The sequence below is a fragment of the Trachypithecus francoisi genome, unplaced genomic scaffold (assembly GCF_009764315.1).
Source record: "Trachypithecus francoisi isolate TF-2019V2 unplaced genomic scaffold, Tfra_2.0 Lachesis_group12, whole genome shotgun sequence".
Lineage (NCBI taxonomy): Eukaryota > Metazoa > Chordata > Mammalia > Primates > Cercopithecidae > Trachypithecus > Trachypithecus francoisi.
This window is the reverse complement of record NW_022681457.1, coordinates 103,372,562-103,397,469: the sequence shown is the minus strand read 5'-3', so window position 1 is coordinate 103,397,469 and position 24,908 is coordinate 103,372,562. Positions and strand designations below refer to the sequence as shown.

General features: G+C 51.2%; 1 protein-coding gene across 4 annotated transcripts in view; it reads left to right on the top strand.

Moving 5' to 3' along the window:
* The window catches only part of ALPL (alkaline phosphatase, biomineralization associated), a 70,656-nt gene that overhangs the window by 33,755 nt on the left and 11,993 nt on the right, over positions 1-24,908 (top strand). The window contains exons 1-6 of one of the 4 annotated variants that reach the window (XM_033227946.1): positions 8,756-8,936; positions 11,202-11,366; positions 17,778-17,897; positions 18,259-18,374; positions 20,299-20,473; positions 21,226-21,401. In XM_033227946.1, the coding sequence (XP_033083837.1) occupies positions 11,306-11,366; positions 17,778-17,897; positions 18,259-18,374; positions 20,299-20,473; positions 21,226-21,401 (648 nt within the window). In that variant the 5' untranslated portion in view covers positions 8,756-8,936; positions 11,202-11,305. Of the gene's footprint in view, positions 1-8,755; positions 8,937-10,679; positions 10,705-11,201; positions 11,367-17,777; positions 17,898-18,258; positions 18,375-20,298; positions 20,474-21,225; positions 21,402-24,908 lie in introns of those variants that run through there. The other 3 variants (XM_033227947.1, XM_033227948.1, XM_033227949.1) reach the window with 3 other exon arrangements.

Here is a 24,908-nt window from a genome sequence, read left to right as displayed (position 1 = left end):
TATGATTGTGCTACTGCACTCCAACCTGGGCAACAGAGTAAGACCCTGTCTCAAAACAAAAAATAAAAAACAGCTTCCCAGGCCTTGACCTGGGAGATTCTGACTTAGTAGGTCTGGGGTAGGAGAAGTAGGAATTTATTTAGGGGGTTGTTGTCTCTCTAATCTCTCTTTTTAAACTTGAATATAGTCACATCCCTCCACTAAGCCCTTTTTTCCCCAACACTCCCTTTATTGAAATCTCATCAGCTCCTCCCCAGAAACCTCGTGATATAGACAGAGTAGGGACAATTAGCCTCTCGATAACTTTTCACAAAAGTACAGACGTTTAACTACCTCTCAGGTCATGATAAAAAGCATTTCCGGCCGGGCAGAAATACTGTAGTCCTAGCTACTCGGGAGCCTGAGGCATGAGAAGCGCTTGAACCTGGGAGGTGGAGGTTGTGGTGAGCCCAGATCGCGCCATTGCACTACAGCCTTGGCGACAAGAGCGAAACTCCATCTGAAAAAAAAGAAAAAGGACATTTCCATTGCCCCAGGAAGTTCCTTCATGCACTGCCTAGTCAATCCTCCTCCCAAGATAACCACTTGGGAATAAGACTTTTTCCATAAGCACCTCAAGTGATTTTTGTTGGTCCGGGGCATTTGGGAAATTACAAAAGACCTTCCCAGCCCAGACAGTCTGGGACAGTCTGGGGCTGTGTGCTCTAGACCGGGGGCTCCCTAAGGGCAAATACCTGACCCTGTGAGTCCTGCCAGGTACAAGCTGGGGCATACCAGGTGATGCTCCCTGGGGGCACATCAGTTTATTAGGCTGCATGGTGGAGCCTTGGAGGGTGTCCTTGGAGCAGGCCTGGGGGCTGGGTGGGGAAGGCCCCCGGCTGAGCTGATGTGGAGAGAGCTTGGCAGAGGGATGTCCCTGGGTAGGTCCCATATGGAGGCCTGTGTAGAGCCTGGCCCAGTGCGTGCCGATGATGTGACCCTGGCCCATCTTCACCACGGTCAACTGGTCCGTAGAGGGGGACCTGTAGAGGGGGACAGCTCCGTCTCACTCTCAGGGTTGTTAATGAGGACACAGCAGGTCAGGTGTGCCACAGTCAGCACCTGGTGCACCGTAGTTCTTGAATGGGAAACCAATGTTAGACGCCGAAGGAAACAGTTTTGGAGGCACAGGGACTGACCCAGCCTCCCACACCTGGGAAGGGTGGAGCCTGGGCTTGGATCAGATTTGCTGGCTGTGTGACGGTTGACCCAGTGACTTCACTGCTAGGCCTTGGTTTCAAAATGTGGTGACTGAGAGTGGTGCTAAGGCCCTAAGTTTGGGTCACGCTCTCACTGAAGTGAGAACCTGACCAAAAAGGGGGAATTTTAAAACAAAATTATGAGCTGGGTGTGGTGGCTCACACCCAAAGTAATCCTAGCACTTTGGGAGGCCGAGGCAGGTGGATTGCCTGAGCTCAGGAGTTCAAGAACAGCCTGGGCAACATGGTGAAACCCCATTTCTGCTAAAAAGTACAGAAAATCAGCTGGGCATGATGGCATGCGCCTGTAGTCCCAGCTACTCAGGAGGCTGAGGCACGAGAATTGCTTGAACCTGGAAGGCGGAGGTTGCAGTGAGCCAAGATCATACCACTGCATGCCAGCCCGAGCAACAAAGCGAAACTGTCTCAAAACAAAAACAAAATTATGAGAGGCTATTGTTTGGACTAAACGCATACTCTAGGCCCCAACAGACCAGATGAAACCTAAATAGAGTCACTTGTGCTAAATGTGATATCATCAAACTAAAACTTTAAAAAGAACACGTAAATGCTAAAACCAGGTTTTGTTTTGTTTTATCTTGTAAACAGGACATTCCAACATTAAAAAAAAATACCTTCTAACCCTTAAGAAAAAAACCTAAAGTCTTTATTCCCACCTTACAAAACCCACTGCCCTGCTGTTTCCCAGTGGGTTTCAAGACCAAATTAGTACATTTACAATGGTGATAGTGACATCAGTGACTCAAGTTTTGGTCAATGTCTCAAAATTTAAAAAATAACTAAAAGAAGGGAATTGTTAAATCAAGTCTAGCCTAATGCTGCTTTCTTACATATTTTAAGTTCAGCCTAACGGTTTCTCTGTACATTGTAAACTATAAGTAATAGAGGTATAAGCAGACTATAGCCTACACTTGTGCCAATCACCACTTTTTTTTTTTTTTTTTTTTGACAGAGTCTTGCTCTGTCACCCAGACTGGAGTGCAGTGTTGTGATCTCAGCTCACTGCAACCTCCACCACCCGGGTTCAAGCGATTCTCCTGCCTCTGCCACCCAGGTAGCTAGGATTACAGGTGCCTGCCACCACGCCCGGCTAATTTTTGTATTTTTAGTAGAGACAGGGTTTCCCCATATTGGCCAGGCTGGTCTCCATCTCCCAACCTCAGGTGATCCACCCTCCTCAGCCTCCCAAAGTGCTGGGATTACAGGAGTGAGCCACTGTGCCCAGCCACCAATTACCAAGTTTTAGTCAATCAAATGTAGCCATCTGTTCAAACCGTGTTCAAATAAGACAAGTGCTAAGCTGTAACCAATCTGACTGCACCTCACTTCTGTCTTCTGTACTTCACTTTACTTTTCTGTCCATAAATCTTCTACCAAGTGGCTGCGCTGGTGCCTACTCTGGCTCAGGAGGCTGCCTGATTTGCAGATTGTTCATTGCTCAATTAAACTCTTCTAAATTTATTTTGTTTTGTTTTATTTTATTTATATATTTTGAGACAGAGTCTCGCTCTGTTGCCAGACTGGAGTGCAGTGGCACGATCTCAGCTCACTGCAACCTCCGACTCTCTAGTTCAAGCGATTCTCCTGCCTCAGCCTCCCGAGTAGCTGGGATTATAAGCACACATCACCATGCCCAGCTAATTTTTGTATTTTCAGTAGACACGGGGTTTCACCATGTTGGCCAGGATGGTCTCAATCTCCTGATCTCATGATCCACACACCTCGGCCTCCCAAAGTGCTGGGATTGCAGGCAACTCTGTTAAATGTAATTCAGCTGAAGTTTTTCTTTCATCAATAGGGCTAATAATCCCCACCCTGCCAGTATCACTAGGATGTTGTGAGGATCTGATGCAATTTGAGTTACGGGAATGTTGAGAAAGAAAAGGGCGTAATGGAGTAACGAAATTCGTTTTCCTGTTACGGTGAGGTCAGTGGCCTTTCTGGGGTCAAGAAGAGGGGACTTTCCTTGGCACCAAGAGGGTAAAAGTGTCTCCCCTGACCTTGGGTATTTTGTGCCATGGGATCTGAGGTGTACCAGGAGGCAGGAAGCATGATTGGAAAAGGCCTGGTCTAATGGTGCACAGCTGTGCCTGTGTCACGTGGCTTGACCTCTCTGGGCCATTTCTGAATCTGTGAGGTGGGAATCATAACCACTCTCCTGACTTCATGGGATGTTTTGGGAGAGACTGGATCTGGGTTAGGGGGACAATTTTGGAAGCAGAAAAGACCCCTCCGTGCTGGCAACAGCTCGTCCACCTCCGGCCTGTGTGTGCTGCCTCCTGGGTGACCGCTGGCTTTAGGCCAGGGCCTGGCAGGGCTTGACTAAAGCCTCCCTAGGCTGCTGCTATCTCAGTTCTGAGGTACAGGCCGTGGAGACCAGCAGATTTGGGCTTAAATCCCAGCTCCACCATTGCACCTCTGAGCCTCTGTTTCTCTGCAAATGGGGATACTAGTCTCTAGCCCAGATGGGGCCTGGTACACAGTAGGTGCTCAATAAGAGCAGTTTGTCTTCTTCCGAACGTGGGTGCATCCCTCTGGCTGGGGTAAGCACCAACTCAGATTTCTGGGCTCATAGATGGGCTGGAGCAGCTGCTGCTGTTAAGGCCACTTCTGCTACTAGCCAAGGGGTTCCCTTCTTTCTGTGTTTTTACCCCACAGGGCACCTGGCACAATGTCTAGCACATAGTAGGTGCTTTGTCTACACTGGCTGATCAGTTACCTCCAAGCTGTCAGAAACTATGTCTGTCCTGTTCCCGACTGTTTCCCTAGAACCTAGCACAGAGATACCCAGCAGGAGCTCCGTAGGTATTTGCGAGTGAGGAATGAATGAACACAGTTGAGTGAACAAGCATTGGGTCCTCCCCTGGGGCTCAAATGGGAGAGGGGAGCTTCGTAGCCTGCTCCCCCTTCCAGCACCCCATTTCATCCCGCCTGACTAATCCACAAAGATTAACTTAGGGATAAAGCAGGTCACGGCCACTGACCCAGGGCTTTGGAGCTAGTGTGACTGTGCGGGCCGTGGTGGCCGCTCCCAGGGGCCCTCTTTGCCTCAAGATGGCCCTCCTGTCCCCTATCCTGGATGTGGTCCTCACGGTGGCCCTCAGCCTCCTCCTTCTAGGGCTGGTCCTGGGCCTCCTTTGTTTCTTCACTTGCCGCCTGGCCAGGCCGCTCAGGTAGGGGAACTCACCTGGCCTGACTCCCCCCGCTGCCAAATACCCCGCCCTAAGCTCGTTTGGCTTCCCTTATTCTTGTGGGATGGAGCCAGCGGGGCACTCGTCTCTCTTACTCTTCATGAGGGGGACACTGAGGCCTGGAGAGGTTGAGCCCTGGAGTCAGCCTGGGCTTGAATGGAGTGTGGCTGAAGACTAGCCAGACCCTCTGCTCGGTTTCCTAAACTACAAAACGGGAGCTGTTCATCCTTATTGTGAGATCAGGGATGTAAACAGCATGGGGCTGAGTGCGACATGAGGGCCGAAGAAACGGTAGTGACACGTTTGTCCCGTTCTTCTATCATTTGCCCCAGATCTTCTGAGATGCAGCCCAGGGCTGGCTTTGTGCCCCACTCCAGGATGCCCCTGGGCCCCCTGCCCAGATTGCTGAATCAGTCCTCAGAGCCAAGGCCTGCCTGGCCCCTCAGCCTCCTCCACTGCACTGCCAAGTAGCTGCTCTTCTGGAGCCACAGCCTAGCCAGGGCTTCTATAATCAGGCTACAGAGGAGCCGGGAGCCTGGCAGAGAAGGGAGGGAGGGGGTGGCGATGGGGCTGACACACACCCGAAGGCCCTATTTTAAGCTGGCAGGACATTGGCAGAGGGTGGTGGGCAGCCAGGGCCCCCGCAGCCCCGAACTGGGCCCCTCCACTTCCAGGGCTGCCAGAGAGCAGCCAGGAGCCTCTGCGAGGGGGAGGGGTCTGAGGGGTGGGGCCAGCAGGGAGGCTCTGGGTTCTGAAGGCTTTCCCAGGTCCCCACCCGCTCCTTGTCCTGAGCAGAGGCTATGGGAGAAGGCACCTGCCTCCAGGCCAAGCCTATCTCAATGTATCCCTGGGGCCAAAATTCAGAGCATCCCAGCGTGAACTGGTGGCACTTACGAAATTGCTGCCATGTGCAAGCACTCGGGATGCAGAGATGGGTAAGATGATGGTCTTAACGCTTATAGAGCTTCAGGCTAGCAGGGAGGAGAGACAAACCAATAACCAAAAGAATAATCACGTGGGGCTGGATGAGCCTTTCAGAGTTCCCGGGTCACTCTACACATTTATTTTTCTTTATTCACTCACCTGTTTTGGACCCTAGGTGCAGAGAGAGTGGGAATGCGTTATCTCTCTTAGCATATGACATACCCAAATGAGCTCTCAGTTCTTGTTTTATTTATTCATTTTTTCCTTTGTCCCCGCTCCCTGCCTCCCCACTGCCATTCCCACAGCTCCCCGAAGTCCCAATGCTAATGTACGTAATACGGCTTTGGATTTGTAAGTGTCCTTGTACGTTACACAGTGTTCTGTCCGTGGGAGTGGTTTGTACTTACATATACTGCGTTTGATTCTTTACATTCATCACTCGGTCCTCTGCCTTTAGACTCCACCATGCTGCTGTTTTGACGTCTAGTTTTAATACCACTGCCACACAGACATGGCCTCCACCACTCCTTACTAATTTGTTTCGCTAGTTATGGACAACGAGGCTGCCCCAGCTCCTCACCATCATAAGCCAGCGTTAAAAGGAGTTTGCCAAAGCTTTCTCCAGTGAGTATGATGGTTTCTGCAGGTTTTTGGCATAAAGCCTTTATCAGATTAAAGAAATTCTTTTCGGCCGGGCACGGTGGCTCAAACCTGTAATCCCAGCACTTTGGGAGGCCGAGACGGGTGGATCACAAGGTCAGGAGATCGAGACCATCCTGGCTAACACGGTGAAACCCCGTCTCTACTAAAGAATACAAAAAACTAGCCGGGCGACGAGGCGGGCGCCTGTAGTCCCAGCTACTTCGGAGGCGGAGGCAGGAGAATGGCGTGAACCTGGGAGGCGGAGCTTGCAGTGAGCTGAGATCCGGCTACTGCACTCCAGCCTGGGCGACAGAGCCAGACTCCGTCTCAAAAAAAAAAAAAAAGAAAAAAGAAATTCTTTTCAATACCCCTCTCCCTTGATGAGTGCGTCAAGTTTCATCAGGGTGTTAACCACCACCTCTGTGCCTGTGATTCCCAGATTTTTACCTCTAACCCAGACTTCTTTCTCAAATGCCAGACTCAAATATTCAGCTGCCTCTTTAGTGTCTCCACTTCCAAAAGACATCTCCAGCTCAACATTTCCAAAAAGAAGTTCCTGATTGTCGCCACAAAATCTACTCCACCTCATGCCTCAGAAGACCACCCCAAATGCTGAAAGGCTGAATGCTTTTTTCTTTTTCTTTTTCTTTTTCTTTTTTTTTTTGAGATGGAGTCTTGCTCTGTCGCCCAGGCTGGATTGCAGTGGTGCGATCTCGATCTCAGCTCACTGCAAACTCCACCTCCTGGGTTCAAGCGATTCTCCTGTCTCAGCCTCTCAAGTAACTGGGATAACAGGTGCACACCACCATGCCCAACTAATTTTTGTATTTTTAGTAGAGAGAGTTTCACCATGTTGGCCAGACTGGTCTCAAACGCCTGACCTTAAGTGATCCACCCGCTTCAGCCTCTCAAAGTGCTGGGAGTACAGGTGTGCTTGACTCAGTAGTATTTTTATGTACTAGTAATGAACAATTTCAGAAACATTGCCATTTACAATAGTTCCCCAGAAAGCGAAATTCATAGGTATAAATCTGGATTCAGAGTCCAGAGTGCTAACCATTACACGATGGAACCTATAGGTATAAACCTAACACAACATATCCAAGATCTACAGGCCGAAGACTACAGAGTGCTGATAGACCTGAAGAACTCTGACTGAATGAGTGGGCGACTCCACATGCTAGAGACATAAACCCTCCCACATTGGTCTGTGGATTTAATACCATACCTATCAAAAACACAGTGGTGGAGGACAGATCAGGGATCGCCAGGTTTAGGGATGGGCGGATTGTGTAACTATAAAGAACGTAAGGGAGATTTTTGGGGTGGCAGAGCTGTTCTGGGTCCTGATGGTGATGGTGGTGGTTACATGAATCTATCCATGTGTCAAACGTCAGAACCCTCATTTTACACTTGGGAGCAACAGAAATCCCTTCCTCTGGAGGGGGTGACTGATGGTAACCTGATTGCTAATTCCAGAATCAGGAACCCTGTGGTCAGGTTTCTGCTGTGCAGCTTCCTGTCGGTAACCTTGGGCAAGTCACTTGTCCTTCCAGAGCCTTGGTTTTCTCATCTGTAAAAGGAGATGATAGGTCCTTTTCTGTCCACTGCGTAGTTTATTAGTGAAACATCATGGTGAAATTCTTCATAAACTGTGGAGTGCAGTACATAGGCTTGCTTTCATTTTGTCAGTGTCCTTTATAGATTGTTCATATAAGCTCCCAAAGAGTAGTATTTATTTATTTATTTATTATTTATTTATTTTTTTGAGACGGAGTCTCGCTCTGTTGCCCGGGCTGGAGTGCAGTGGCCGGATCTCAGCTCACTGCAAGCTCCGCCTCCCGGGTTTACGCCATTCTCCTGCCTCAGCCTCCCAAGTAGCTGGGACTACAGGCGCCCGCCACCTCGCCCGGCTAGTTCTTTGTATTTTTTAGTAGAGACGGGGTTTCACCGTGTTAGCCAGGATGGTCTCGAACTCCTGACCTCATGGATCCGCCCATCTCGGCCTCCCAAAGTGCTGGGATTACAGGCTTGAGCCACCGCGCCCGGCCTATTTTATTGAAATAAAACGCACATAGAGAAAAATGTGTGCATTATACATTGACAGCTGAACCCACCGTGTAACCAGCACCCACCCACCCAGATCAATCATAAACAGAACCGCACCAGCACCCCAGCAGCACTTTCCCGTTTCCATATCCTCCATGTGGAGCCTCCATTCTGTTTCCCAACACCCTGGGTTAGTTTTTATACTTTCTGTCATCGGAATCACACTGTAAGTGCTCTTGGTTTTAGTTTCCTTTGCTCAAACTTACCTTGTGGGATTCATTCATGTTGTGAAGAGCTGGGGATCATCCATTCTTCTTGCTGTCTGTAGTGGTCTCTGTGTTGTGAACACACACAGTGTATTATCCAGCCTGCCATAGATGGAGGCAGTTTTGAAGCCATTATGAACAGGGCTGATGTGCACATTCTGCTGGAGAGAAACGGGTCCCAGGGTGCAGGTCGGATGATCAGCTTTGGTAGTCCTGCCGGTTTTCCCATGCACTGTGCCGGTCTACACTCCAACGGTGAGCAGACCTTCCGGTAGTTACAGACCTTCACGAACTCTTGGACTTTCCTGCACACACACAGGAGAGAATTTTGGATGGCTCTGCCCTTCCCCCCACCTCCTTCCTTAGGGCATTGGCATTCAACTGATGTAAATATTTACTGTGCCAAGCACTAGGAGTGCAGAGACAAACAAGACAAAGTCCTCACTCTTAGAAGCTCCCGGTGTGGCAGCTGAGATGGCCCAGGAAAGAATTATATTACCTTCAAAAAGGGAGGTATTACCTTCAAAACGCGGTGTTTGAGGTGGCATGAAGCTGAGTGGTGTTATATTGGAATGAGTGACCATCCTGGAGGCTTCCTGAAAGAGGTGACTTCGTTTTTAAGTGATTTTAAATAATAGTTTAATGTATTAGTATTTTGCATTCAGTTAATAACATTTTTCTGATTTTAGGATTTGCTATAGAAATGTTGGGAAACCATAAAGTAGAACAAAAAAAATGTAGGAATCATCTGAAATTCCAAATTCTACCACTCCCTCACAGTTAAGTGCTGTTAGATGTTAGGTGTGGGGTATTTCCTTTTAATTTCCACTCTGCACTGCCACCCCCAGCCCCTACCCCAGAGCCCTCACTTCTGGCACTGGAGCGCAGCTTGCATGTTTTTAAGGCTGAATCAAGATCCCTTCTTCTGGTGGTAGTGGTTTCTTTTTCTCTCTTTCTCTCTCCTCCTCTCCTCCTCCCCTTCCTTCCTTCCCTCCTTCCTTCCTTCCTTTTCTCTCTCTCTCTTTTCTTTTCTTTTTCTATATTTTTAAATTTAAAAAAAAATCTTGAATGGGCATGGCATCTCACACCTGTAATCCCAGCACTTTGGGAGGCTGAGGCAGACAGATCACCTGAGGTTGGGAGTTCGAGACCAGCCTGACCAACATGGAGACATGGAGAAAACCCCATCTCTACTAAAAATACAAAATTGGCCAGGCATGGTGGCGCAAGCCCGTAGTCCCAGCTACTCAGGAGGCTGAGGCAGGAGAATTGCTTGAACCCCGGAGGTGGAGGTTGCGGTGAGCTGAGGTTGCGCTGTTGCACTCCAGCCTGGGCAGCAAGAGCAAAACTCCGTCTCAAAAAAAAAAAAAAAAAAAAGAAAAGAAAAAATCTTTTTCCTTTGAGCTGGAGCTGCAAAGAGAAGAATTTTTAAAAAGAAAAGAAAATCTATAAAAATTAAAATACAAAAATTTTTCTTAGACACAGGGTCTCGCCGTGTTGCCCAGGCTGGTCTCCAACTCCTGGCCTCAAGCGAACTTCCTCCAACCTCAGCTTCCCAAGTAGCTGGGATTATAGGCATGTACCACCATGCCTGGCTTTTTTTCTTTAAACAACTTTTAAAAAATGTTTTATTTTGTTTTTACTTAACATATAATTGTACTAGAGTAGTGTCTTATCTGTCACAATACTTTTCTAACGGTAGAGTGTGTGTTACTGCCGTTTCCCACAACAAATGGTGTCATATCTTGGTCTTGGTTGAAGCAATAACATTTCTCAGTAAAACTCTTGCCGTTTAAAATTCTTCGTCTCGTAACTCATGCGCAACAGGGTTAGTACATTTCTCAGCTGCCAATGAGGTTGTTCCTTGTGATTTAACAGGATGACCACAGTGTAAAAACATTCTTACGCCATTAATACACGCTTGTTTTAGGCTACTTGGAAAATTCAAAAACATTTAAAAAAAAAAGAGGAAATAATCATTTATAGTCCTACCACCCAGAGAAAACCACAGTTAATGTTTTGGTGTATTTCCTTCCGGTTTTTTATTTTCCACCTAAACTCTTCAATTACATCCAACTTTTTTTTTAAAAAAAAAACAATGTTTTTAAAAAAGTATAAAGATAATACTGTATCTTAGCACAAAAGAAAATTTTGGAAATGCAGAAAAGACAATGGAAAAGAAAAATCAGTTGTCTGTGATGTCACCACCCAGAAATAGCCACGCTTCCAGCCAGTCTTTTCACATATGTGACTCCTACCGTTTTTGTATCTCTTACCATAAACGACAAGCTCTAGAAGAGCATGTAGCAAATGCAGGGATCCTGAAAGAAGGGGTGCACGCTTTGTTTTGTCCCTGATGTTCCTGGGACACAGGTAATTAAAAGGCTGAAGACCGAGTGCTCTGGAACAGGGCTTCTCAAGGTGTGGTTCGCAAAGCAGCAGCCTCTCCTGGGAGCTTATTGGAAATACAATCGGAGCCTCGCGGGTGGGCCGGGAATCTGTTGTGACAAGCCCTTGGGAGAATTCAGATGCTTGCTCTCATTACAGTTTGAGAAACACTGCACCAAAAGACTGGACTCTGGGAGGTTGGGGGCTTCAGATGAATTGAAAGTGGAAATTCATTTAGGAAATGGGACGGAACCGCTTTGCAGCATGGAACTCATTGATACTGACACAACTGTTTGCGTGGTTCAGCTTCCTGAGACAGGAACCACCTGGGTTTGGCATCCCAATGTCAAACCCCATGCCTGGTCTGTAATAGGTGCTCACCGAATACTTGATGAATGAATCAAGGAATGACTAAGTGAGTGAAAAAGGGATCTCTAGAGCCGTGCCCCACATGCCTCTTTTTCTCTTTTTTTAATTTCTAGGATTGGAACATCAGTTAACATCTGACCACTGCCAGCCCACCCCCTCCCACCTGCATCGATTCCATCTCTGGGCTCCAGGGATAAAGCAGGTCTTGGGGTGCACCATGATTTCACCATTCTTAGTACTGGCCATTGGCACCTGCCTTACCAACTCCTTAGTGCCAGGTATGCTTGGGGACACAGGTGGAGGGATGGGGTAGGGTGAGGGCAGTGTCTATGTTCAAGGTCCCAGAACCATGCAAAGTATTTTAAGAGCTGAAAACAGTGTTCAGAGCAGGAAACCTCAACCCTGCTACTTGCGTGTGTTAGTCGGACAGGTCACTCTTTTCCTATATATATATATATTTTTTATTCTTCCTTCCCTTCCTTCCTTCCTTCCGCCCTTCCTCCCTCCCTCCCTTCCTCCCTTCCTCCCTTCCTCCCTCCCTCCCTCCCTCTCTCTCTTTCTCTCTCTTGTGTCCCTGTGAAGAGACCACCAAACAGGCTTTGTATGAGCAACAAGGCTGTTTATTTCACCTGGGTGCAGGCAGGCTGAGTCCGAAAAGAGAGTCAGCGAAGGAAGATAGGGGTGGGGCCGTTTTATAGAATTTGGGTAGGTAAAGGAAAATTACAGTCATGGAGGTTGTTCTCTGGCGGGCAGGAGTGGGGGGTCACAAGGTGCTCAGTGGGGGAGCCTTTTGAGCCAGGATGAGCCAGGAGAAGGAATTTCACAAGGTAATGTCATCAGTTAAGGTGAAGACCAGCCATTTTCACTTCTTTTGTGGTGGAATGTCATCAGTTAAGGCAGGAACAGGCCATTTAAATTTCACTTCTTTTGTGATTCTTCAGTTACTTCAGGCCATCTGGATGTATACGTGCAGGTCACAGGGGATATGATGGCTTAGCTTGGGCTCAGAGGCCTGATACTTTCTTTCTGAGGCAGAGACAGAGTCTCACACTCTGTCACCCAGGACGGAGTGCAGTGACGTGATCTCGGCTCACTGCAGCCTTCGCCCCCCAGGTTCAAGTGATCCTCCTGCCTCAGCCTCCCGAGTAGCTGGGATTACAGACGTGCGCCACAACACCTGGATAATTTTTGTATTTTTATTAGAGATGGGGTTTCATCGTGTTGGCCAGGCTGATCTTGAACTCCTGACCTCAAGTGATCTGCCCACCTTGGCCTCCCAAAGTGCTGGGATTACAGGTGTGAGCCACTGTGCCCAGCCTTTTCCCTTTTATATTATACTATTCTTTGATTGGGGTTTCTATTCTCTCTTTTATCTTTGATAATTTGAAATATAATGAATCCTATGGACTCTTCCGAGTCTTGGTCCACTGTGTCTCCTGTCGCTTTTGTCTGCTCATTCTCCCTCATGGGATCGCACATTTTCTTGTCATTTGTAGTTCTCACTAGTGAACTCATCTTCAACAGGAGTTGTTTGTTTTTCTATTGGAGACTCACGCGGAAGTGTTTCCACAGCGTGGCATGGTGTTTTCAGGACACGAGGGGTTCAACTAATTCTAGGCCAGTTTTTATGTTAATTTCTTTCTTTCTTTTTTTTTTGAGACGGAGTCTTGCTTTGTCGCCCAGGCTGGAGTGCAGTGGCGCGATCTTGGCTCACTGCCAGCTCCGCCTCCCAGGTTCACGCCATTCTCCTGCCTCAGCCTCTGAGTAGCTGGGACTACAGGCGCGCACCCCCATGCCCGGCTAATTTTTTGTATTTTTAGTAGAGACGGGGTTTCACCGTGTTAGCCAGGATGGTCTCGATCTCCTGACCTCGTGATCCGCCCGCCTCGGCCTCCCAAAATGCTGGGATTACAGGCGTGAGCCACCGCGCCCGGCTATGTTAATTTCTTGGTTTGCAATTCTTACACTATAAATTCAGATCCCCACTTAGACCTGGCTCAGATTTGGACTTGAATTCACATTTCTTACGAATGACTGTCTTTCTCTGTCCCTTCCATAGCTCCAAGGCAAAATGTGTACCTTAAAACAGCTTCGGCAGGCCTCGTGTGATGGCTCACGCCTGTAATCCCAGGGCTTTGGGAAGCGGAGGTGGGAGGATCGCTTGAGTCCGGGAGTTTGAGGACAGCCTGGGCAACATAGTGAGACCTCCATCTCTAAAAACAAACAAACAAACAAACAAATAGCCGGGCACAGTGCTGCATGCTTGTAGTCCTAGCTACTTGGGAGGCTGAGGTGGGAGGATCACTTGAGCCCAGGATTTCAAGATTACGGTGAGCTATAATCAAATTACTCCAGCCTGGGTCACAGAGTGAGACTCTGTCTCTTAAAAAGAAACCAGCTTCTGCCCAGGTGGCTCATGCCTGTAATCCCAGCACTTTGGGAGGCTGAGGTAAGTGGATCACTTGAAGTCAGGAGTTTGAGACCAGCCTATCCAACATGGCAAAAACCCCTCTCTACTAAAAATACAAAAATTAGCCGGGCGTGGTGGCACACTCCTGTAATCCCAGCTACTTGGGAGGCTGAGGCAGGAGAATCACTTGAACCCAGGAGGCAGAGGTTGCAGAGAGCCGAGATTGCACCACTGCATTTCAGCCTGGGCAACAGAGCAAGACTCCGTCTCAAAAAAGAAAAGAAACCAGCTTCAGCCTGAACCTGTACCTGGCCTGCCGTCCCAGGCGTTCCTCTCTGCATCAGCTCCTGTGGGCCCCTCTGGTTTTAGATTCCTTCATCAATGCTGCTTCCTGAGGATTTTCCTCCCCGCTTTTCTTCCTTTTTCAAGCTGTGTGCTATTTTTTTTCCCCCAGCATTTCTGTATCTGGAGCTGCAGGAGAGCCTTCCTCGGCTCAGTCCATTATGTGGCTAGAAGTCCCCACTTTGCCTTCCCTGCACCCCAGTGTTTCCATCTCTCCAGTGGGGATAAGAGTTCCTCCCGCTTAGGGCCATCATGGGAATCACATGGGATAGTCACAGTGTCTGGCAAGGAGTGGATGCTCAGTGAGTGTTGGTCTCTTCTCTTAGGACGACTATATTTCAGCAGATGAGGAGACGGGGTGCAGTGGGGCACCGAGCCTGAGCCGATGGGCTCTCAGGCCATTGCTGCCTCTGAGACCCCGTGGTGCCAGTTGCATCCCTGGGGGACCAAGGTCACTCTGGCACAGGGTCCCTGCCTTCTCAGCACTTACAGTCCACCTGGGTGAAAGATGAACTAATGGATGAAAAGGGAAAAGGTGAAAAAGTGACAACATGAAAACTCTTCACCGCTGGGCGCGGTGGCTCACGCCTGTAATCCCAGCACTTTGGGAGGCCAAGATGGGCAGATCACGAGGTCAGGAGATCGAGACCATCCTGGCTAACACTGTGAAACCCTGTCTCTATTTAAAAAAAAAAAAAATACAAAAAATTAGTGGGGCATGGTGGTGGGCGCCTGTAGTCCCAGCTACTTGGGAGGCTGAGGCAGGAGAATGGCGTGAACCTGGGAGGCGGAGCTTGCAGTGAGCCGAGATTGCGCCACTGCACTCCAGACTGGCCAACAGAGCGAGACTCTGTCTCAAAAAAAAAAGAAAGAAAGAAAGAAAAATCTTTAAACGTTCAGCAAGTCAACTTTTTGTATCTGCTGTCGCCAGGCTGGAATGCAGTGGCACAATCATGCCTTACTGTATCCTCAAACTCCTGGCCTCAAACAATCCTCCCACCATGGCCTCCAAAAGTGCTGGGATTACAGGCATAAGCCACTACCCCAGCCTTCTTTTTTTTCCTTCAGTTAGGTATAACTTACAGAAAAAGGCACTGATCTTAAATACATAGCATGAAAAATTTCTGAAATATATTTTTACCCATGTCACCACCACCTAGATCAAGACAGAACATTTCTGGTCATGGGGCATCTGTGGACTTCCCTGTGCCAACCCTCTCCCAAAACCAGAGGAGATGCCCAGGCTTTCACTGGCCACCAGAGACTCGCTTTGCCTGTTTTGAGCTTCATAGAAATGGAATCATACAGTATGTACCGATCAGTGCCCTTTCCCCAGCATTCTATCGTGAGCATTTGCACATATCATTTAGTAGTCTCCAGAAACAATGGCCTCTTGGAATCCAGTTGTCCAGAGCCATCGTTGCTTAAACCAGACTCCAAACCCTTCTCAGGGACAGGCCCTGGGTGGCTCTGGTGAAAAAGACAAGGACTCTGCCCACATGGGACTCCAGTCTAGAGAAAACAAGCCCTCGACTGAGCAGGGGACCTGGTGGCAGAGCCTGGGCTGAACAAGAGCAACAGGTGCAGGGCAGGCTGATGTCAGCCCAGCCCCGGGACTCCAAACTGTTAAGGCAGGGACAGGTTGTCGGCAGTCAGGGCGGGTGAAAGGTCTTCACCACCCAATGGCAGCCAGCTGGCCAAAGAGGCTTCATGACCAGCAGCACCATGGTGTATTTTGAGGAAGGCAGGAGGGAGGTTGGAACCAGCCTGGGCCTGGGGGACCTCCGAGCAAAACTCTTGGCCCCAGCCTTGCCCAGACTTTATCTCATGTCATCCTACTCATGGATAGCTAAGGGTCTCCCATTTCCTGGGGCGGAAACTCTTGTCCAAAGGCACCCTGTCGGGCAGAGGGCCAAGGTGCTCCCGATTCCCAGTGGGGACTGCTTGGGGATGTCTGAAATTGATGTCCTCAGCAGACACTTCCAGAAGAGAGAGGGTGGACCTGGGGCTGTCAGGGTAAGGGCAGTGGGCTGAGGGATTGGGGTGGTGGCGACGTAAGGAGAGGCCTCTTGGGGAGGGGTGTGGGGTGTGCTTGGGTCCAACGCTAGAGGTGCATTGCAACCTCCTGCCCTCTTCTCACCTGTGCTGTCCATAGGCTGGGGCAGAGCCATGGCCACGTGTGAGTTTCCAGTTCTCCCACTGGGGCCCTCATCTCAGGCTTTCCATTTCCTAATGTGGAGGAGACACTGGTGCCCACCCACCAAGGCAGCTGGGAGGAATAAGAGAAGCTGTGTGTGGGGCCCCTGGCATCTCGCCCAGAGCCGGTGCGTGTGTGAGGAAGGAGGGCTGTTCTTCACCCACCCCACCCCAAGAGCCAGGCACATGTCGGAGCTGGGCCAAAAGATGAGAATTGTGTCCCCAGCCCACAAACATGCTACACGGTCTTGGACAAGACCCTCCCACTCCTCCTGATCTCGCCTCCCGTTCTGTGCAGTGGGAGGCCTCAAAAGAGGAAGCCGCTAGGGAGCCTCCTCTCTAGGCTTCCGAGTAGATCTGATAGGGCCCCGGGACAGAGAGGGGCCCCGCAGACTCTGGGAAGGACTCCAGCTCTTATAGCCAGGATCCTGGTCCAGCCCTGGAGACGGGATAATGGGGGTGGGAGGCAATTTTTGAGCCTCTCCTGTGGGTCAGGTGTGTCACTTGCCTTATCCAGCCCAGTCCTTAGAGTGACACTGAGGGGATGGTGCCAGCAATGTCATTTGACAGGGGAAGAGACTGAGGCTCAGGGAGGTGACACAGCTAGTACTTGGAGCAGCTGGGGTTTTTTTTGTTTGTTTTTGAGACGAAGTCTCTCTCTCTCGCCCAGGCCGGAGCGCAGTGGTGTGATCTCGGCTCACTGCAACCTCCGCCTCCCGGGTTCAAGCAATTCTCCTGCCTCAGCCTCCTGTGTAGCTGGGACTACAGGTGCACACCGCCACATCTGGCTAATTTTTCGTATTTCAGTAGAGATGGGGTTTCACCATGTTGCCCAAGCTGGTCTTGAACTCCTGAGCTCAGGCGATCCGCCTGCCTTGGCCTTCCAAAGTGCTGGGATTACAGGAGTGAGTCACCACGCCCGGCAGCTGGGGTTTTAGTTGAGGTCTGTCTGGCACTAAAGCTGTGGATTCGTTGCTGGACACACACACGTGAGAAAGAGGGAGGGAGAAAAAAGTGTTCTTAGTTCTCATTGTATCTCAAAACCATAAAGCCCCATCCAGAAGTCATTATCAGCCAAGAGGGATGGAGGCGGGTGATGAGAAATGCAGAATGTCATCCTTGATAACTAATCTAGAACTAACAAGAGTGAGATCACCTGGCTCCTTTGAATTTGACACATTAAGCAAAAGGCAAGCTTTGCTTTCCAGCACTGCTATTAACTCTGCCACCAAGTCAGGTTCCTGCTGAGCCTACTTTAATGAATAAGCTAAGCAGAGTTTATAATTGATGGCTGGCTACATCAGGGGACCCCTGCTGCTGGGAGGAGTTTATTGAATAGGTTAAATATTACTCTTTTAATTGTGCTAGCACAATTCATTTGCTGCCTTAGCAGCTCATCTCCCTACTGGGTAGAAGAAATGAGCATGGGCTTTGGAGCCAAGCCCAGCCCTGCCAGTGTCTGTCTGTGCTGTGTGGCCTTGGGCAAGTCGCTCGTTGTCTCTGAGCCTTGGTTTCTTCATTCTGAGATGTGAGCAGAAGACCCCAGAGTCCACGGGCTTTTCTGGAGGATCTGGATGGCACATATTTATAAACCACAGGTGTGTTGTCTGGGTGGACAGCTATTGCACCCTCCTCCAAGTTCAGGCATTCCAGCCTGAGCAATCAGAAGTAGGGGATCTGTATGTCTGGAGATGGGAGGCTGTCCTCACCCTGCCAAGTAACTCTCTCTCTCTCTGTTTAGAGAAAGAGAAAGACCCCAAGTACTGGCGAGACCAAGCGCAAGAGACACTGAAATATGCCCTGGAGCTTCAGAAGCTCAACACCAACGTGGCTAAGAATGTCATCATGTTCCTGGGAGATGGTGAGGCGCGGGGGCCTGTGGGGGCCAGGTAGGGTGGGGAGACAGGACACCTAGCTAGGAGCCCAGGGAGCCAGGCTGAGTTGAAGGGGGCTGTGCTGAAGGGGCCAGGGCTCTGGAGGAAGGGTGTTTAAAAGGATGAGGAGCCAGGCTGTGGATTCAAGAGGCCTGCTCTGCCAGCTAGCCCCCTGAGGATCTGGGAGGTAAGGGAGAGGGGGGCTACTCCCTGACATTGACAGAGCCATGCCCGGTGCCAACTGCCCGAGCCTGCCTTGGTACCAAACTGGAGAACTTCTGGGTACCCAAGTAGGCTGACTGGAGAGGCAGGAGCACGAGAGACTGAGGCCCCCACTCCCCACCGCAGGGATGGGCGTCTCCACAGTGACAGCCACCCGCATCCTCAAGGGTCAGCTCCACCACAACCCTGGGGAGGAGACCAGGCTGGAGATGGACAAGTTCCCCTTCGTGGCCCTCTCCAAGGTGAGCCCCATCCCCAAGCCCAGTTCAGGTCTGTATAACCAGTATCCAGGTCGAGCATCCGAACATGACAGCAGCCAGAGGTCCCCTGACCTCCCTCCATGCCCAAGCTCACTCCCCACCTGCAGCAGCCACCCTCCTGACTTCTGACACCATAGCATCACTGTGCCTGCGTGTGTGTGTGTGTGTTTAGAGAGAGGGTCTTGCTCTGTTGCCCAGGCTGCAGCACAGTGGTGCAGTCATAGTTCACTGCAGTCTTCAACTCCTGGGCTCAAGCCATCCTCCCACGTCAACCTCCTGAGTAGCTGGGACTACAGGTGTGCACCACCACACCTGGATAATGTTTTAATTTTTTTGTAGAGATAGGGATCTCTAATTCTTGGGCTCAAGCGATCCTCCAGCCTTGGCCTCCCAGTCTTGGGATTACAGGCGTGAGCCACCATACCTGGCCTGTATATGCTTTTTTCTTTTTTCTTTTTTTTTTTTTTTTTGAGACAGAGTCTTACTCTGTCTTCCAGGCTGGAGTACAGTAGCATGACCTCAGCTCACTGCAACCTCCGCCTCCTGAGTTCAAGTGATTCTTCTGCCTCAGCCTCCCGAGTAGCTGGGATTACAGGCACTCACCACCACGCCCAGCTAATTTTTGTATTTTTAGTCGAGACGGGGTTTCAACCTGTTGGCAAGGCTGGTCTCGAACTCCTGACCCCAGGTGATCCGCTCACCTGGGCCTCCCAAAGTACTAGGATTACAGGCATGAGCCACCATGCCTGGCCTGTATATGCTTTTGCATGAAGTTCTAGGTCATTCATTCTTTTCTGAGGTGGTTCGTGAAGTTGATTAAGCTATAGGCATACCTCAGCTATACTTTGGGTTTGATTCCAGACCACTGTAATAAAGCAAATATTGTAATGAAGCAAGTCACACATTTTCTGGTTTCCCAGTGCATATAAAAGTTATGTTTGCACCCTACAGTAATCTTTAAGTGTAGGACAGCATTATGTCTAAAAAAAAATATACCTTAATTTAAAAATATGCTATTGCTAAATAAAAAACACTAATGAAGTGAGCCCTGTTGTTGGAAAAAATAATGTTGATGGACTTGCTTGACACAGGGTTGCCACAGATCTTCAATTTGTAGCAAACACAGTGTCTGTGGAGTACACTAAAATGAGGTATGCCTGTACTGACCTAGGTTGTTCAAGGCAGTATGCACTGCCGGGTAGCTATTGTTATTGGTGGTGGTGATAGTGGCATTATGTAATAACCTCCAGACCCTGGGTCAGGCCCCAGGCTCACTTCTGGGGGAGTAGCGGGGACTGTGGTGCCTTCTGTGCCTTCATGGCGCTCTCAGGCTGGTGGGGAAGGGAGACAGGCAAATAGTTTCGGGGTCTCTGCTAAACATCTGGATGTAGGGCAACCCTGTGATGGTGGCCACAGGGCAGGTGGCAGAGAAATCAGAGCTGATCTTGGCCCCACCCTTCCCTTCCCCAGTCCCCCTCCCCAGTCCCCCTCCCCCTCACTTTCGCTACCCTATCCCTAGGACCCCCACTCCTTCAAGAAGGTCCCTCCCTCTCCCTTCTCCAGGACTCCCCTGCTCCCCAACCCCTCGCTGGCTTCTGCAGCCCCAGGCCCAGAGAGAGGCCTCTGTGGACCCCACCTGAGCCCCACTCCTCTGGACACTTCTCTGTACTTTGGAGAGCTGGGGTCTTGCCCCAGTGCTGCCAGGGTGCAGGGAATGACGGCAGGAAGCAGACAGATAGGTAGTCCTGTGGCTCTTGGGGGCTTCAGTGGGCAGTGGGCCTGGTCAAGGCTATGGGGTCCTCTCTGGTTCCTCACGCCCCAGACCCCATGGTGTGAGTGGAGGAGGGGTGGGTGGCTGTAGGGGCGAAGTCCTGGCCATCTCCTGACCCTCCTCTCCCACCTACAGACGTACAACACCAATGCCCAGGTCCCTGACAGCGCTGGCACCGCCACCGCCTACCTGTGTGGGGTGAAGGCCAACGAGGGCACCGTGGGGGTAAGCGCAGCTACCGAGCGTTCCCGGTGCAACACCACCCAGGGGAACGAGGTCACCTCCATCCTGCGCTGGGCCAAGGACGCTGGTGAGTGCGGGGAGCAGCAGGGAGCAGGGTCAGCTCCATGGCCTGTCCCGGCCTCAGTCTTTCCGACTCTGTCATGGGAAGGGGCTAGCGAAGGCTTCTCTGCAGGGCTCCCAGCTATGAGGTCTGGGAGTCTGTAATATCCATGAGATTCCTTCCATGACAGGGGAGGCTGGGGGTTCAGGCTTCACTCAGTGGTGGGTTCTGCTCCCAGTTCATTTCCCTGAGTTGATTCTTCATTTGACTATAAAATGGGTGGGAACATAAAACCCTCATAGGTTTGGTGTGAGGAGGGAGAAGTCAGCCCAGGGCTAGCCTGTGGGGTGCAGTCCATGGCCACGCCCCTTCCCTCCTCAGAATTGGGAGGCCCAGCCCGTGCCCCCAGGAGCTTTAGTCAGGGGCCAAGGCCAAAACACAGGTGACAAGGCCAACACGCAGGTGACAGAGCCACAGTCCACTTGAGATCCCTCAGGGGTCCTGTGGGCACCTTGATGAAGGGGAGGACTCCAGCCCAGGTGCTCACATCTCGAGGGCCTTCGGGGTGAGGGGAGAGGGTCCCAGAGGCAGTGTTCCAGCCGCTCAGCTACTTAGAAGCCACTGCCAGACACCTACTGCTGTGGATGGGGAGACTGAGACCAGGCAATCCTCGGAACTGAACGGGGGCCTGTCTTTAGCGGGGAGTGGGGGGGAGGGAGGAGGCAGCTGGGACACCCCGCTCTGTGGATAAAGCCAAACCTGCCCCTTCTGCACCCCAGGGAAATCTGTGGGCATCGTGACCACCACGAGAGTGAACCACGCCACCCCCAGCGCTGCCTATGCCCACTCAGCTGACCGGGACTGGTACTCAGACAACGAGATGCCCCCTGAGGCCTTGAGCCAGGGCTGCAAGGACATCGCCTACCAGCTCGTGCATAACATCAGGGACATTGACGTGAGTGCTTGGGGGCAGCCAGGCAAGGACGGGGCAAGGCGGGGCCTCTGGTGGGCAGGAGGCCTCAGGCCCAGGCTGGCCCGGAAAAAGCAGCCTGGCCTGGCTCCCCACACACCTGGGAGGCTCCCAGCCCATTAGGGGATTTGCGGTTGGGCAGGCAGGCACTGTGGGATTTCTCTGTGGTGGGGCTGCGGGATGAACCCTCATGTGACCGCCACCACACCCCAAGAACCAGGCACTCAGGGATGATTCCATAAATTGGAACCTGGTGCTGTGCCCACCTCTGCCCCCCACTACACAGGGAGGTGGTGGTGGCCAAGTGGCGACTGCCTGCCCTGCGCATTCACATGGGCACAGATGGGCACATATCTGTACACTCAACCACCAGCATGCCCGGCGAAGAGCTGGTGTGTACAGTGGTTGGTTAGTGCCAGCTCTCGTGTTTAAAATTCGAGTTCCAGGCCGGGCGCGGTGGCTCAAGCCTGTAATCCCAGCACTTTGGGAGGCCGAGACGGGCAGATCACGAGGTCAGGAGATCGAGACCATCCTGGCTAACATGATGAAACCCCGTCTCTACTAAAAAACACAAAAAATTAGCCGGGCAAGGTGGCGGGCGCCTGTAGTCCCAGCTACTCAGGAGGCTGAGGCAGGAGAATGGCGTGAACCCGGGAGGCGGAGCTTGCAGTGAGCTGAGATCCGGCCACTGCACTCCAGCCTGGGCGACAGAGCGAGACTCCGTCTCAAAAAAAAAAAAAAAAAAAAAAAAAAAAATTCGAGTTCCAGACCTCGCCCTGCGTTTTGCTAGCTGTGTGACCTTGGGTCAGTTACTTAACCTCTCTGAGGCTTCCCTTTCACAACTCCTTTGTGAACTGTGCCTGCCTCATAAGCTTATGCCAAGAACTGATTAAGATAATCCCTGTGGAGCTCAGCACAAGACCTGAGGCCTAGCGAGTGCCCAGAAGGTGGTGGCACTTACGCAGGAGCCACATGTCCTTGCCCTGAAACACACTTCAGCAAACTGAGCTGACTCATGAGACAGAAGTCATCCATGTGGCGCTTACTCTCTGTTCTTTTCCTTTTTTTTTTGAGACAGAGTCTCCCTCTGTTGCCCAGGCTGGAGTGCAGTGGCGCGATCTCGGCTTACTGCAAGCTCCGCCTCCCGGGTTCACGCCATTCTCCTGCCTCAGCCTCCCGAGTAGCTGGGACTACAGGCACCCGCCACCACGCCCAGCTAATTTTTTGTATTTTTAGTAGAGATGGGGTTTCACCGTGTTAGCTAGGATGGTCTCGATCTCCTGACCTCGTGATCTGCCTGCCTCAGCCTCCCGAAGTGCTGGGATTACAGGCATGAGCCACCGTGCCTGGCCTACTCTCTGTTCTTTTTTTTTTTTTTTTTTGAGACGGAGTCTTGCTCTGCCACCCAGGCTGGAGTGCAGTGGCCGGATCTCAGCTCACTGCAAGCTCCGCCTCCCGGGTTTACGCCATTCTCCTGCCTCAGCCTCCCGAGTAGCTGGGACTACAGGCGCCCGCCTCGTCGCCCGGCTAGTTTTTTGTATTTTTTAAGTAGAGACAGGGTTTCACCGTATTAGCCAGGATGGTCTCGATCTCCTGACCTCGTGATCCGCCCGTCTCGGCCTCCCAAAGTGCTGGGATTACAGGCTTGAGCCACTGTGCCCGGCCTACTCTCTGTTCTTAAGTGAGAACGCCCGGCTCGTTCCTTTTCAGGCTTTTATTGCCTACTGTGGGGGACTGCTGAGGCGATCTGGGGACTTCCGCCCCTTGAGCCTGGAATGGGGATTCGGTGAGGGGCAGAGAAAGCCCCCCCACCCAGCTATGCCTCACCTCTTTCTCCACCACCAGACAAACTCACCTGCCTTCAGCCCTCCATACACTGCCCCCACAAATTTCTGGGGGCCACTTGGCCCCTCTACAGTAGAGACCCATGTCTGCCCTTTTCCCAGCATGGTGGATTAAGTACCCCCTTTCAGGACACACAGTGCTGTTGGCCCCTTTCAGTGAGCAGACATCTGAGGCCAAGCCACCCATCCTGGCTTGCCTTCACCCGACACATGGCCTGGGGTGAGTCCCTTCCCCTCCCTGTGCCTCGGTTTCCCCACCTGTGCAGCAGGAACAGAGAGCCACACTTGCCTGCTCCCAGGGCCGTGGGAGGCCGTAATGAGGTCATGGATGTGAGAACATTTGTTGTACAGGCACAGGGTATAATTACATGGGGACTGCTCCTCAGAGGGGTTTGTCAGGCACAGCCTGAGCAGGGGGCAGAAACTTGAAGGAAATTGGAGGGGAGGGAAGATATTTCAGGTGAGGGGGTGGGAGATGAGGAGGGGGGCCACAGGGGCCACGTCAGGGGCACAAGCCAGGGAGTGAATGAGGAGGGAGGACCTGTGTGAGGACCCCTTGCTTTCCTCCTCTTCCTTTCTCTCCCAGCCCCACCTGCGTCTCCATCATCAACACCCCCCCAAAAGCCTCCCAGTCCCCAGACTGTACATGAAACAAAAATCCTGGTGTCCACCCTGAAAATAAATACTGTTGCTTAAAAAGAAAGAAAGAAAGAAAAAGACACAAACCCAAACCCCAAAGCCAAACAGCAAGTCTGTTATTTGGAAGTTTAATGAGCCCGTGTGAAGTCGCTGCTGGGCTGGAAACGATGAGGCTCCCTGCAGGAAGACTGGGGGCTTCGTTTTCCACTCTGAAGATGCCAAGAGGTCAGGTTCTGTGGGAACAGTTGGGGGGGTGGGGCAAGGGACCCGTGACCTGGGGTCCCCTTCTCCTTCCCCTCCCAGCCCGCCCTGCTCCCTGAGCTCCTGGCTACAGTGGGGAGCAAGGACTCTGCCTCTCTGAACCACTTGTCTCCCCACTGGCAGTAGAAATGCCTTCCAGTGGCAGCCACCCGCTGGGTGCTGGGGACCTCCCTGGGTGACTGCCTTTCTTCCTATGATGGTTCTGTGGATAGATGTTAGTTGTATTTTATTTATCATTATTTTTCTTTTGAGATGGAGTCTCACTCTGTTTCTAAGGCTGGAGTGCAGTGGTGCGATCTTGGCTCACTGCAGCCTCCACCTGCTGGGTTCAAGCGATTCTCCTGCCTCAGCCTCCTGAGTAGCTGGGATTATAGGCGCACATCACCACGCCCGGCCAGTGTTTTTTGTATTTTTAGTAGAGATGGGGTTTCGCCATGTTGGCCAGGCTGGTCTCAAACTCTGGACCTCAGGTGATCCACCCGTTTTGGCCTGCCAAAGTGCTGGGATTACAGGCGTGAGCCATCACGCCCGGCCTATTTTATTTTATTTTTGAGATAGGGTCTCGCTCTGTTGCCCAGACTGGAGTGCAGTGGCGTGATCGTGGCTCACTTCAGTCTCAGCCTCCTGGGCTCAAGTGCTCCTCCTGGCTCAGTCCCTTGAATAGCTGGGAGCACAAGTCTGTACCACCATGCCCGGCTAATTTTTGAAACAAATTTTATTTGTATAGATAGGGTCTTGCCATGTTGTC